Here is a 14,299-nt window from a genome sequence, read left to right on the forward strand (position 1 = left end):
GTCACAGGGAAGGCATGTTCTAGATGCCAACGAGGAGACGGGTCCTTCAGGAGGTCTAAGCTGAGTGAACGAGGACACACAGTTTCTGCAGAGGGGCTGAGAGAGAGAGATGCCCGTGGACTGGCCATTTTAGAAAGCAGGGCATCCTAGCATGTGTCCAGGCCCTGCTGCCGCGGAGCGCTCAGGTGCCAGGTGAACGAATCCCATACTTGAATCGCACGCTCAGAGTGTGTTGCTGAGCTTACCAGGGAAGAAGGGAATCCACAATCACAGTTATTTTTTAAGACTTTTTAATTGAATTTTTAAAGAGAGAGGGGGAGAAAACATCCATCGGCTGCCTCCTGCGTACCCCCTACCCGGGATTGAGCCTGTCATCCCCAGGCATGTGCCCTGTCTGGGAATCGAACTGGCAACCTTTCGCTACACAGGATGACACCCAACCAACTGAGCCACCCTGGCCAGGGCATAGCTGTTCTTGTACAGGAATTTAAGTGTGCTTAGGAGGGTGGGTGGGTGGGTGTGGGTGAGCAGATGTGTGGGTTGTACTGATCACTAAGCTGTGGTCCCTTCACTTCATGCAGCCATCCCTGCTCTGCTTTGTGGTGGGGGCTGGGAGTCTGCAAACATCATTTCTCCTCAGCTGGCTGGCTCTCAGCTTCTGTCAAGCAGAGCGCTAAAAGGAGGCCCGAAGGCTCAAGTGCAAGAAGGAATTTGCTTCCTCTTCTTTGCTCACCCTTCCTTCCGTTAGTTAGCTTCCCCTGGCCATGGCTCTTCACCTGGCAGTGCCAGTGGGTTCCAGATTCCTTGCTCGCCCAGAACCAGCCACAGGGTCTGTCTGAGGCAGACAGGCAGCACCCTTCTCCAGGTCTGAGTCTCCACTCTGCACCCATCCCCTCCCATCGACTCCCCACTCAGGCTTCCCTTTTATTCCCCAAGCCCAGGGCGCGGAGGGCTGCTTTCTGAAGTTACTCACTCTGTGTCACATCATGCTGCCCTATTGCTTTTTCGTTCTTAAATAGTGGCTGAAGCCCATTCTCAATATTCAATTATATGTTAAAATAGCTGATGCGGTCTGGCTGGTGTGGCTCAGTGGATAGAGCGTTGGCCTGTGAACTGAAAGGTCCCAGGTTCAATTCCGGTCAAGGGCACATGTCCGGGTTGTGGGCTTGATCCCCAGTTGGGACTTGCAGGAGGCAGCTGATCCATGATTCTCTCTCATCATGGATGTTTCTATCTCTCTCTCTCCCTCTTCCTTCCTCTCTGAAATCAATTAAAAAACAAATAGCTGATGTGGTTCCCAATAGCGCACTGCACCCTAAGACAAGGTCTCCGGTGCAGGATGCAGTAGGAAGAGAATGGTTGGTGTTAGGCCTTCAGTCCAACAGGGAGGGGTGCCCGGCAGAGGAAAGTGACCTGGAGGTAGAAATTCTTGTCCACTTTAATGTTGACCTTCGGACAAATGGCTGACTGGGGAGTAGGTACTCAGGGAAGGTCTTTAGTGGAAGGTGCCTGGTCTCTCCAGGAACAAGACACACAAAGAAAACCCCTGGGAACCTAGTGGTTTATGGGGCACGGCTCCCTGGAGAACTTCACACCAGCCAGGTCACCCGAGGGGAGATGTCCCACGTCTGTCATGGCGTCCATCATGTGTGGAGCTGCGGGTGTCCTCAGACACTTCGTGTTAGTCTGGGCACCTTGCGTCCTGGTGGGAACGACCCAGGGAAGTAGGTCGGCTGTCCCGAGCTCTTGACCTCACTTTTGCCCAGCGACTACTTACATCCTTGGCCTTATTAGTAAGCTTGATGCTGGGTATCTCTCACTCACGATTCTTAGTTATTGCAGAAGCCATTTCTTAGATGCTATTAGTGCTTCAGCAAACTAGGGGAGCAAACAAGCAAGAGGAAGGTGTGGGAAACAGGTCTGACGGGATCTACAAGGGAAGAGATGTGAAGGGCAATGGTTAGAGACAGACCTCAGGGGGCGAGGCGGCCAGTCCAGACTGGAGCAGTCTGACTGAAGCTGTCCCAGCCGCATGCCTCTGGCCTCGGATCCCATTAAAATCTGCCAGTGCCAGGAGTTTGGTCTAGACCAGCTGTGGGCAAACTATGGCCCGCGGGCTAGATCCAGCCCGTTTGAAATGAATAAAAACTAAAAAAAAAAAGACCGTACCCTTTTATGTAATGATGTTTACTTTGAATTTATATTAGTTCACACAAACACTCCACCCATGCTTTTGTTCTGGTCCCCCGGTCCAGTTTAAGAACCCATTGTGGCCCTCGAGTCAAAAAGTTTGCCCACCCCTGGCCTAGACCCTTCTGCGGACTTGGCTTCCTGGGTCATGCGTTAATATTGCTTTCTTTCTTCTCTATGCCATAAACATGGGAGGCAAAACATCAAAGCTTTTAGAATATAGATATGGTTTTCAGCCAAGATGCATCAAGAACTAACTACAAAATGAAGTTTCTATTCACTTACATTAAAATTAAAAACTGTTCACCAAAAAGTACCATAAGGAAAATGAAAAAACTACACATTGTGTATATGTGTGTACATGTGTGTTGTATTTGCAACACATATGCACAAAGTTTTATTATGCTGAATATATAGATATACTAGAGGCCTGGGGCACAAAATTCATGCATGGGTGTGTGTGTGTGTGTGTGTGTGTGTGTGTCCCTCAGCCCAGCCCAGCCTGCACCCTCTCCAATCTGGGACCCCTCTCACAATCTGGAACTGCTGGCTCCCAACCACTTGCCTGCCTGATTGCCCCTAATTGCTTCTGTCTGCCAGCCTGATCACCCCCTTAACTACTCCCCTGCCAGCCTGATTGACGCCTAACTGCTCCCCTGCCAGCCCGATTGCCCCTAATTGCCCTCCCCTGCAGGCCTGGTCACCCCCAACTGCCCTCCTCTGCTGGCCTGATTGTCCACAACTGCCCTCCCCTGCCGGCCTTCTTTGTGTTGGAGTAATGGTCAATTTGCATATTACTACTTTATTAGATAGGATGTTTACTAGTATATCTTCATATAAGAATATATGAAGAACTCCTACAAGTCAGCAAAAAACCCCCAACCAAACAAAAAAGCCACAAAGAACAAAATGGACACAAGACATAAACAGGCATTTCACAGAAGAGGAAGAAGGATGGAAATAAACACACGAAAAGATGTTCAATCTCCTTGAACATCTCACCACAGTGAGATCTTTCCCCCCTCCCAGAGGCACAACTGAAGCAGCCCTGTACTGAACCACATGTCAGGGAAGAGAAGTACACTGCTGGCAGGAACACACCGTGGCAACAGCATCTGGGAAACAATCTGGCATTATCCTGCAGCGCCGAAAGCATGCTTACCCTAGGAATGAGTTGTACCCTGGAGCAGAAAGCTGGTGTGTCCTGACGTGGGGGATGGGGCTACATTCAAGTCCTAGCCTTCAAAGTGCCGGGTGGGCTGGTGCTCTGGTTCACAAGTTATTGGCCCCCTCGGGCAGCAGCCAGCCTTGTCCTCCCACTTACCTCCATGTGCCAACAAATATCGATTTCTGCACGTACAATGATAGTAATAAGTTTGGAAAGGTCTGCCTGCCAAATATTTATAGGATATTCATAGAAATATTGTTTAACCTGGAAACAATCTGAAGACCATAACAGGCAAATGGATAGCTTAGTACAGTGGTTGGCAAACTGTGGCTCGTGAGCCACATGTGGCTCTCTGGCCCCTTGAGTGTGGCTCTTCCACAAAATACCACGTGCGGGCACGCACATACAGTGCAATTGAAACTTCGTGGCCCATGCACAGAAGTCGGTATTTTGTGGAAGAGCCACACTCAAGGGGCCAAAGAGCCGCATGTGGCTCCCGAGCTGCAGTTTGCCGACCACTGGCTTAGTATATTGCGATGTAGTCTTTAAATGGAATACTATGCACCAATGAAAATGAATGGACCGAACTACATACAACTCTGCCAATTCTTGGTGAACCCTGTCAGAAAAGCAATGCCACCCAGTATTCCATTCTATCAAGGGGGGACACCTTCACTATTTAAATGAGAAAATGGAACATGTCTAAGAAGAAATGGTTTTCACAGGGAGAAATTGTAAAGTTCAGGAAAAAAAAATTCTTACCACTAAAGTTTTGGGAAACATTTTATAATTTATATATAAAATCTCAGTAAGAAACCATGTAAAATGACAGAAATAACCACTTTACATTGAGTCAAAAAAAAATTTCACACACACTGAATGTAAATTTTAATTACAAAACAAGAATATGAATAAAACATTTTAAAATAATCTCAATTATTTGGCAACTCATCACATCATTGCTAGAGACAAATTTGATCGTAAGAACAGTTTAATCTTATGAAAAATGTAAGTTGGACAGTTTGCTCGTATGGGAGTTGAAGGTGTTTAAAAAAGGACCTGGCAGCAAAGCCAGTCTCTATCCTGAAGTAATTGTGCAGGAGACAACACAAAATCCTGAATCATGATAGCAGTGACCTGATCTTCGAAGCGTTTCTCTTCCGGAAAAGGTGATGGGGAATGAACAGAGCCTCAGTCTAGGGGCAGCAGAGGGGCGCGGCCTCGGGCGGAGGGGTTTCTGCTGCAGGCGACAGCCGCCAATGCTACCAGACCAGAGCCCCTCCCGCCCGTGGGCTGGTAGTAAAGTCACAGATGCGAGAATAGTCTAAAACAGGTTACATTCCTAAAACACCGCCCCACGACTGTGAGCAGAAGAGCGGGCCATGAGCTAAGCTACTTCACTGGCTGCATGCGGAGGCTCCGGAGTTCCTGCCAGGCCAGGCTGAGACAGGTACAGGGCAGGCAGTCCTAAAACACTTCTAATGACTGCACAGCCTTTAAAACCCTTCCATTAATTAAAAAAATAATAAAATAATAAACAGATATATAGTAAAGTTCACAGATAAGTTTTCTCTGTAAAATAAATAAAGTGTTCATTGATTAGCATCATACACAGAGTAAAATACAACCTATTTTTACATGTTTATATACTGTACACAGGGGACCCGCAGGCGGCCTGGCGTCCGATGGGCGGGAGGGTGTGTGTTGGTGGTGTGCCCCGTGGGGAAATCCTAATGTTAAAATATACAGCTCCTTTTTCTTGAGTTCAGATACAAAGTAAACTTATTTTCCTTTATCTGAAGTAAATGTACATAATACCTTCTATGAACAATAGTTTATAAAGCTGTTTCAAACCTAACGAGGAAAGCTTGCACTAGGAACTCAGCACATGCACGTCCTTTCCCTGGTTAAAGCCCGCTGACGGCGAGGCTGGAGCGTCCTCCCTCTTCTCCGAGACCGCTCGGGCTCAGGACGCCCAGGGCGGCAGGCAGATTACCGCTTCACCTTCTTCGTGGGCGCTTCCTCCACTCTCTGCTGGCCTCGAGTGCGCGTCCCTGGTGGGCTGGCCTCCCTCTTGCGCTTGGTGGAAGGGGACAGCTGTGCCTTCGACCTGCAGTGGACAAAATCCAGGAAGGGGTGAGAGGTCAGAGGAGCTGCTTTGAAGGGTTTGGGAATTCTTTAAAAAGATGGAAGGTTTTGACCTTGAGCACCCAGAAGAGAAAGCTGGGGTAGGGTTCTATGGGTAAAGGAGAGTCCGGAAGAGCTGGAGCCGACCCGCTATATGCTGATGGCCTCATCCAGAGTCAGAAGCCTGGTCCGGCTCTGCCACACTCTAGGTGCTGACCTTGGTCAACTCGACCTCTGGGCCCCAGCTCTTCCATCTTCACATAGCCACTCACGCACACTGCCCCCCATGGAAACAGCGGCAGCAGGCATGGTTGGCCATGCGCGGAGTTAGCCAGGCATTCAGGCCTGTGACCGACAGGAAAACAGGCCTCGCCTTCGGTCCCGGTCAGGTGCTGGCACGCCAGGCTCCCAGGTGTTGAGGGCAGGCCTGTACAGAAGGGCCGTGTGGGGAGGACAGACCAGTGAGGCCCCCGAGACGCCCTCTGCACCTTCCTAGTCCATTTGGAGTAGGTTTCCACTTGGGAAACCAGTGACCCACAAAGACAGTTATTTGGCAAGACAAAATTCCTCAAGGAACTTAGGAAGAAGGTGTTGCTGTACCAGAACTTGTCTCAGAGGGTTAGTGGCCTGCAGTGCGCAGGGACTCCCCTCCTACTGGGACTGACCAGCTGTTCCTGGCTGCCCAGTTTGGCACTGGCTGTGCAGACGGCTCTCTACAGAGCTTTCCGAAGGGACTGCAGAAAGCCGGGCCTCTGGAAAGGACGAGGCCTGTGGGTGAGTCAGAGAAAGGGGACGAGAGGACAGTGGCTGGTCTTCGGAACGGGGCTAACGAGCAGATCTCATGTCTCCGAGACTAACTCTGTTTTTTTCTGTGTGAGATAGTTTCCAGCGATTTACAGAAAGACGAATCTGTGATACACAGGATACACATTGGCTGACAAGGTAAAGATCCCAAAGTGTTCACGAGAGTGGAGTCCGGGGCCGAGCTTAATGAAGGCACAGCCTGCAGGCTGAAGGCGAAGGCCCTGGGACTGGGCCCACATAGTCTACTACATAAGTTTCAGGTGAAGAAGACCTGGGTCACCAGCAGAAACGCTACGAGGAGGACCTGCTGGGCGTGTGCGGGTCAGGCGGGAGCTCAGGGTCTGCCACGCTGACGCAAGGTCACAGGAGCGGGGGTGGGCAGTCCTCCGTGTACATCAGCCTACACTTGGTGCAGAGCGCTTGCTTCTTAGAGGAGATGTAAGCTGGGGACAGGGATGACCAGGGGCGCACACGAGAGAAGCCCAGCAGCTGCCCTTGGATGTTTAAGGGGGAGACACAGGAAGGAGGCCAGGAGAAGGCGGCTGATAGGCCATCGCGGCTGTGCTGGTGAAGCGCCTGATACCCAGCTGTTAGCGGTACTGACCCGCCCAGACCGCTCCCCACCCTGAGAATCTGTGTAGACGCAGGGACTGTGAAGACGTGGCGCCTGGAACCCATCACCCTGCCAAGGCACCTGAACCAAAGGGAAGAACGCTTGTGAACCAAACGCTTTAAAGCACGTAAGCAGAGCACCGATAAGTCAGTGGTTACAGGACCGAGTCAGGGGAGATGGACTTCTGAAGAGGAAATTGAACAGGCAGATACGACAGCTACTCTGAGACACTCACTGCAAAATGCTGAGGAGCCGGTGGGACTTTCTGAGGGGGCCCGACTGAGAGGGAGGCGGTGGTGCTGGGGGTGCCCTGCACCTGATGCAGGGCGCTGGGCTCCCGCACCCACCCCTCCTCTCAGCAGGGATCTAGATTCTGATGTGTCTTCTATTGATCTGAGCTGCCCCCACCACAAACACACACGGGACCACCTCCCTCCCAGACATGTGGGCACCTCAAGTTTCCAGCTCGACAGTCTGAGTCTCTGAGGAATTACACCAAGGCCCAGTGGCTGCTACAAGCTGGGAGGAATGATAAATCGGTTGGTATTCAGCCTCTATGTAAACATAAGGTACTCCCATGGCAGGCGTTAATAAGTGATATTCTAGAAATAAATATTCCTGAACTTTTTAATCTTGGATAAGAAAATTACAGATGATGATACCAAGATTAACAGCTGTGAATCACATTAAAAATGGAAAATAGTCTCACTTCAGAAAAATTATTAAACTATAAAGTGATGTAACGTTTCTGAAAAGTGCAGTGGGGCGGGGAACACTGGTGGTAACAGGAACACCGACCGGCTTCTCTCCTTTAGGACTATGCCAAGCCCCTGATGTTCTAATGCACCCTGAGACGTAAGGGATTGCGCAAACACACTGGACTGTGGTACTATTTCCCAGAGGCTTCTGGATAGACTAGGGTTTGGGAAACATGAAATTACTAGTTCTGTAAGCTAACAATGGTCTCATGTGGGCAATTTCACGTGAACAGCCCCTTCCGGAGACTGGTTGGAGGCCCCTCCCTCGCTCGTTGGAGCGAAGCTGCTGCCTGTGGGGACTGTGCTGCATGGGTTGTTTTCACCCTGGTGATCAGCGTGTCAGAGACACCTACGCACGGTCGATAAATAACGTGTAAAGGCTTCCACCAAACAGGTCTCTGAAGCCTGGCAAGGACGGTGATCCCCAGTAATGGTGGAAGATGGAAACAGGTTTGCCAAGAACGAAACGTCAGGGGCTTAGAGCACGGGCTCCCTGACACGCAAAGGCCTCTGGGAGCTCTGTGTGCCCGTTACCTCTGGGCCTCTGACCTGGCGGCGGACCTGGTGGTGGCCCCCAAGGGCTCGTCTTCTTCCTCCTCCTCCTCTTCCTCCTCCTCGGACTCCTGGTCTTTCCTGTCCTCGGTGGCTTCAGAAACCGACTTCTGGCGTTTCCTTTCTGGTTCCGAGGATTCTGCTCAAAGAGAAGAGTCACACCTGGATTGTACAATTCTCAACGTGCTTCCCAGGCCAGAGCCCGGAGTTCAGAGTGTGGGGTGTTAGGGACCTGCAGGCAGAAGTGGTTTTCCATTTCCTCTGGGTTTCGGCGCTTGCGACTCACAACTGTTTAGCTTAGTCTCAAACACATTTGGGAGAGTTTACTTAGGCAGTGCACAGCCAGCGTTCATGCACACTTCACGCGGACTCAGAGCATCTGGGACGTACCACTTCTGACACGGGATTAGAGCCGGTTCACACGTATTTATGTAACATTAATACCAGCTGTGCCCCACCGAGTTTTCTCACCCCAAGGGAAACTCAGAAGGGCGGTGTTGAGGTGAGAAGGCTCTGCTACCAAGCACTCGCTGGGAACGTACCGGCATCGTCGGAAGAGGTGAGAGAACGCTTGGGCTTCCTTCCTCGCCGCCGTGCACCCGCCACCGTTCTCTCGTCACCATCATCCTAGAAGCAATTATGTTAGAGTTGAAAGGGTGGTCCGCTGAGCATTTACTGAGTTTATCTGTAAAGGCCATGTCTTGGTAAGAAAATCAACACTTACGTTGCTTCCACTTCTTTCTTGCAGGGCACCTGGTTCTTTACTGGACTCATCTTCAAGAAAAGGAAAACCTCCGCATTAATACTTCATCAGTGCAACAATTAAATGGCAACAGTCTGGCTTGTGGTCTATGAATACACCACTGCTGATGAATGAATTTTCAAACAATTCATCGTGTTTTGTATGAGCCAAGCAAAGTCAGAGTTGCAACGGCTGGCATATACGGATGTGAGTCATGACACTGAAGGTTTGTCACTAATAAGCTCTGTGATCTGGGCAAATTCCTGGAGCCTAGTGTTTTCAGCTGTAGGATGAGGAGTTGGGTTAGAACACCTTTATGGTCCCTTGCAGCTCAAAGGCTCTAAACCCAGAAAGGGAGGAGGAGGGGTCATGGAGGGGTCCCCCAAGGGTACCAGGAACTGTGGTCAGGATTGCAGACTCCACTGGAATCTCAATGTAACTCTGTAAATATTACAATCCCATTATATAGTTAGAAAAAAGGAGGCTCCAGTAACTTCATTTAAGCAATCTGTTCATCACATAACTGAGAAATTGGGTGATAGCTGGAATTCTTTGACTCCAAATACTTACATTATGGTAACTAGAAAAAATAAAAAAAAATATTTTAAGACACTATTAGTTTGTAGAAGCCTATTCTTCATGTATTTGTTTTCTGTAGGTATTATAACTTCCTGTGCCTTGGTAAGAAAAATGAACTTTAGAGTTTAGTTTGATACACTATCTTCCAATAGCTAGATTATGGGATCCTCGTAAGACGCTCCACAACCCAGACACTTATCAGTGATGGGACGATAGCAGTCGCCCTTCTCTGTAGTCAACAGATAAGCACACATGGAAGAGCTGAATCAAGAAAAGGGCCCACAAAGAGGCATCCACTCTAAACTGGTCATCATTACCCCGATTCAGGGCACCACTGCTAAACAACCCCAAACACAACCACATAGCTTACACTGGAATCCTTAAAGGGCATTCAAGTTATAAAAACCCTTGCTATATGGATTTAAAATATTGTAATATTGTGAATAAAAATTGGCTAAAAGCCAAGCATAAGCAGAATCTTGTTTTTAAAACAAACAAGCAAACATTAATCTTCCAAGAGATAAGATAAACTAAAGTATGACCACAGATCACATGTGTTAAGTGTGGAGAAACTTACATTCTCCATTTGCTTGACCTTGGTGATCAAAATACATCCCCTCCTGATTTGACCATGATGCTCATTTGACCCAAAGTAGCTGCCACACCCATCTTTTTGCCTATGTTGAACCTACAAAACCCCCTAGTGGCTCTTCTTGCTTTTATGTAAAAATTGTTAGACCATGAAATGAATATATACACATTGTAAAAAATTCTGGAAAATGTAGGCAACAGTAACAAAAAACATGGAATGTGCCCATCATCCCAGCATCTGGAGCTAATCAGCATCAACTGTTGGAACCAAGACACAAACACTTGAACAATTTTATCACTTGCATCCTGGCGTTGACACTGCAAAAGCTGCTTTCGAAATTCTTCTTCTGAGAACAATAGGCTCTTGGTAGCAGTGCCCAGCCCCGAGGCTGGTTCATTTCTCCGAACACATGTCCAATAAGTTATGGTTTGCACATGGCAAAGTGCCTTCCCTAGTTTGCATTTTCCTGCCTTCATGCTCCTCTCTGAAGGCTTCCCGGACTTCTAAAACTAAGAATGGCTCAGATCACAGGGAAAGCCAAGAGCCACAGTCTCTCATGGCTGTAAGGACAGCTGTCTTCTCAGTCCAGTGAGAAACCATGAAACTGTAAAGCTAATCCTGCAGCAGCCTTGTGCCTTTCTTACATCACACAGAGCAACACTGTAGGTACACACCTGCTTGCATTATTTTCGGTTTGCCACCAGGGGGAGACTGTTCTACCTAAATTTAAACAAACAAAACATTGAAGTCAGCATTTGTCATCAGCACATAGAGAGAAGGTTCAGGACCTCCATTTAAATAGACAGAACATTTGGGTCCTATTTTCTGCAGGGGATGAAGAACACCAAGTGAACATGACGCCATGCTTTTATTGGGGCTGCCACAGCCTCCTCACTGGCCACTCCCCTCCCCGGGACTGCAGGACACTCAGCACAGCCCACTGTTAATAGTCCCCAACCCCCGTGACCAGCTCGCACACTGAGAAATGCATTCACATGTGCCTCTTTGGTTCTGTTGTCTTACAATAATTCTATGGTACCCAAAGAAATGAACTCTCAAAGGGCTATGTGGCTGGCCCCATGTCATGGCCTGAGAGTAAGGGGCAGAGCTGAGGCCCAAATCCCACTGCCCTTTGTTAGTTCAGCGGACATGTCTGTCCTTCTGATGATGCTGTCACCAAAACTCATGCAGTGGAATCTGGATTCAATGATCTCGTTGGGCATATGTCTCAGGGTCAAAGATAAAGAAGCCACTATCTAAAAACTATGCAATACAGCGAATTTCTGCATTTTAATTAAGAGTGACCACAGAGGGCAAGTTCCTAGAAAAGTTTCATGTAACCAAACTCTCACGTGAGGAAGGAAGCAGACTGAAGAACCAACAATGCTGACGTGAAAATATTAGCAATCAGATAGTAGTTGAATGGTTATTCAATATTTTCTTTAAGAAAGCCTTTTAAAGCTTTTCAAATACGGTTAAAAAATGAAATTGTTCGGAATATTAGACGCTGCGGTATACCCTTTCTAGGTCAAGAGCAAACGTGAAGAGTTCTCATCTTTTGCCATTACTTACAGTGACAACGCCGGTATCTGCTTTGCAGTCTTCTTCTAAAAAATGCAAAAACAAATCTCACTTAGAAAATCAGTTTGAAAATGTCTTGTGTGAACTACAAACATACCAAGTACCCACTTGTTTTTACTGCTGTTTCCACAGGGTGTTTCCGAGGTCTTCCTCTCTTCCTTTTAATGATCACTGGCTGGTCTTCCTAAGGGGAAAAGGAAAAAATATATATTCATTTTACCTGCCATTACACAGATCATATGTCATTGTCTCAAAACGAGAGTTAGGGTTCCTTCCGAAAGGTCTCCGATCCTGGCTCTGTCACGTAAGAGACACAGGACGTTGGGCTCAGCACTGCTTTTCTCAGTGCTGTCCCCTCACCTCAAACACTGGCCACTGCAGTGCGGACTCTCGGTTGTGAGAATTCTGAGATAACGGGACAGTGCCAGTAGGCGCTTGGTGTTTAACTTTCACTTCTGAATAAATATGCACACCCATTCACATTCGGGTCCAGTCCAGTCACTTGTGACCACACGTTATTCCTTATAAAGAAGAAAGGAGGCCACTGAATTTCTCATATAGAGTATGAGAAAACAGAAAGAATGATTAAAAAGTCCGGCAAACGAGGCAATGGTTATCTAGAAGGCCTGGCGGGGGCTTAGGCTGTTTCCCTGGATTCATAGGCCTGTCCCAGGCCACTGCGGTTCTGTGCCCCACTGGGCTCTCTGCAAATCCGAATGGAGAGGGAGCGAGCAGCCTCCCGGGAGCCTCTGCTGGGCCTCGAGAATCTGGTCCCCGTGGGACCCCCCACACCTGCGGCTGCTGCTCCCATTCTGTCCCGCCCAGACCCCAGGCGCAGCAGCACTTGCACTCTGGCCTGCACTGCTGTTGGGTAGCTGTGCTGAGCTGCCTGTGAGGTACCTGAGTGGCCGGGAGGACAGCTCTGGGCTGAGCCTGTGCGGCTGTGACAGAAATAGGCCTCATATAAATGTTTGAATTAAATGAAGGTGAAGAGAACATAATGAATCAAAATGACACTGATAAAATGGCACCCCCGTAGTTAAAAAAAACAAACCCAATTTCTTCAACTCCTTCAAAAGAAAACTGAGGTAACAGCATTTTATTTGTTTTTAGTCCTTAAGTAAATGGGAACAAGTATGAAAGCTGTCCTCACTCACCTCCTGAGACTTAGAGTTGTCATCGTCATTCTGCTCTGTCTTCTCGCCAGCAGCTTCGCCACCGCTATACTCATCTGCAGAAATGGCAGAGCTCCGTTGGCTGGGGACCAGGGTCCGCCTCCTGCCGACGCTACCCAGGGGACCACACAGCCCCTGCCAAACACACACTCCACTCTCAGGCCCAGGCCTCCACAGTTAAGGAGCCAGAGTCCGGTTAGCTGGTAAGCAGCACATTTTGGGTAGCACAGGACCCAAATCAGAAACAATGCCCACACCCCCAAAATATTAAGCAGGTGTGTGACCAGATTGTCAAGGGGGAACAAGTGGCGAGTGCCGTTTCTGTTGGGGATGCCTGGCCCGAGAGGCTGCTGCCTGAACAGTTAGTCTCCTCTCAGCACATTTCATCTCAGCAGACGGCCCCTCACCTCGCTCCTCCATGGCCCGAGCGGCAGCGCTGCGCGTGCCGGGACTGGTTTTAGATGACTCTTCCGAATCCCCAGAGCTTTCTTCCTGCAGAGGAGTTGAACAGATAAGAAATGCTTTTTACAAACTCATCCATTTAGCCTCCCAAAGTTTTCCCTTTTTATTTTAAAAACAATTCCACAGTGATATTTTAGAATAGTCTGTTGTAAACTGTTTTAAAAAAGGAAAAATTGTTGCTACCAGTGAAAGTATAAAAAGGATACAAATTCTGAAGACAGAACGACATGAGAAGGTTCAAGTATAAAGCACCAAGGCTGCCAGTTTTCTCCCTGCAAAATGGAAATCGCTCTTTTCCCTCACCCATGACTTGGTGTTTTCGAGAGAAAATGCAGGAGAACAGGAACTTGAAATAAATTTAATGAAAAAAAAAAAAATGTACCTGGATTTTTATTAGTGTCTATCTTATAACAAGCACATTAATATAATTTATTATTAAAAAAATAAAAAATAAAGTGCACCTTTTGTTTCTTTTTTGAGCCTAAAAAACACACCTTTGATAATACAGTGATTATTATTAGAGATTCGTAAAGGAAAAGGGGAACTGGAAGGAAAATATGTACGAGCTCACACTGCAGGAACGGGTCACTCCCGACATTTAAACTAGTGTGTGGAAAGGTACCTTCGCCTCCCGTGGCTCGGCTTCAGAGCGTCGCCTCCGTGCCGCTTCTATTTTGGAATCCGGGGCATCTGAATTATCGTCTGAAAATCAGTTTGGACAGAATCACAAAGGGATAAAAGCTAAATGGGAAATGAAACGCTTGGTTCTGTTTTAGGATAGTCTGAGGCTTCTTTCTGGGGCTTGTGCTTCAGAGAGGCTAAGTATTCTAAATGTATGTATAATGTCATGTGATTTGAACACTGAACACTGGCCTTGAGAAAGCCAAAAAAATAAATACTAATATAAAAATCCACAAATGCTCAATGACACCACAAACACAGCAGTTCTACGGAAA

The 14,299-nt window shown here is 48.0% G+C and overlaps 1 protein-coding gene across 8 annotated transcripts in view; it reads right to left on the reverse strand.

Annotated features, from left to right (window-relative positions):
* Positions 1 to 4,128: 4,128 nt before the first annotated feature.
* Positions 4,129 to 14,299, reverse strand: part of BOD1L1 (biorientation of chromosomes in cell division 1 like 1) — a 46,902-nt gene continuing 36,731 nt past the window's right edge. For 3 of the 8 annotated variants that reach the window (XM_036329024.1, XM_036329005.1, XM_036328998.1), the window contains 10 exons: positions 13,966 to 14,045; positions 13,289 to 13,373; positions 12,864 to 12,937; positions 11,815 to 11,890; positions 11,698 to 11,732; positions 10,800 to 10,845; positions 8,937 to 8,986; positions 8,755 to 8,839; positions 8,195 to 8,351; positions 4,129 to 5,468 (listed from right to left, as the gene is read on the reverse strand). In XM_036329024.1, coding sequence (XP_036184917.1) covers positions 5,351 to 5,468; positions 8,195 to 8,351; positions 8,755 to 8,839; positions 8,937 to 8,986; positions 10,800 to 10,845; positions 11,698 to 11,732; positions 11,815 to 11,890; positions 12,864 to 12,937; positions 13,289 to 13,373; positions 13,966 to 14,045 — 806 coding nt within the window. In that variant the 3' untranslated portion in view covers positions 4,129 to 5,350. Of the gene's footprint in view, positions 5,469 to 8,194; positions 8,352 to 8,683; positions 8,840 to 8,936; positions 8,987 to 10,799; positions 10,846 to 11,697; positions 11,733 to 11,814; positions 11,891 to 12,863; positions 12,938 to 13,288; positions 13,374 to 13,965; positions 14,046 to 14,299 lie in introns of those variants that run through there. The other 5 variants (XM_036329014.1, XM_036328999.1, XM_036329035.1 and 2 more) reach the window with 5 other exon arrangements.

This window comes from Myotis myotis, unplaced genomic scaffold, assembly GCF_014108235.1.
Source record: "Myotis myotis isolate mMyoMyo1 unplaced genomic scaffold, mMyoMyo1.p scaffold_m19_p_1, whole genome shotgun sequence".
In the NCBI taxonomy this organism is placed as follows: Eukaryota; Metazoa; Chordata; class Mammalia; order Chiroptera; family Vespertilionidae; genus Myotis; species Myotis myotis.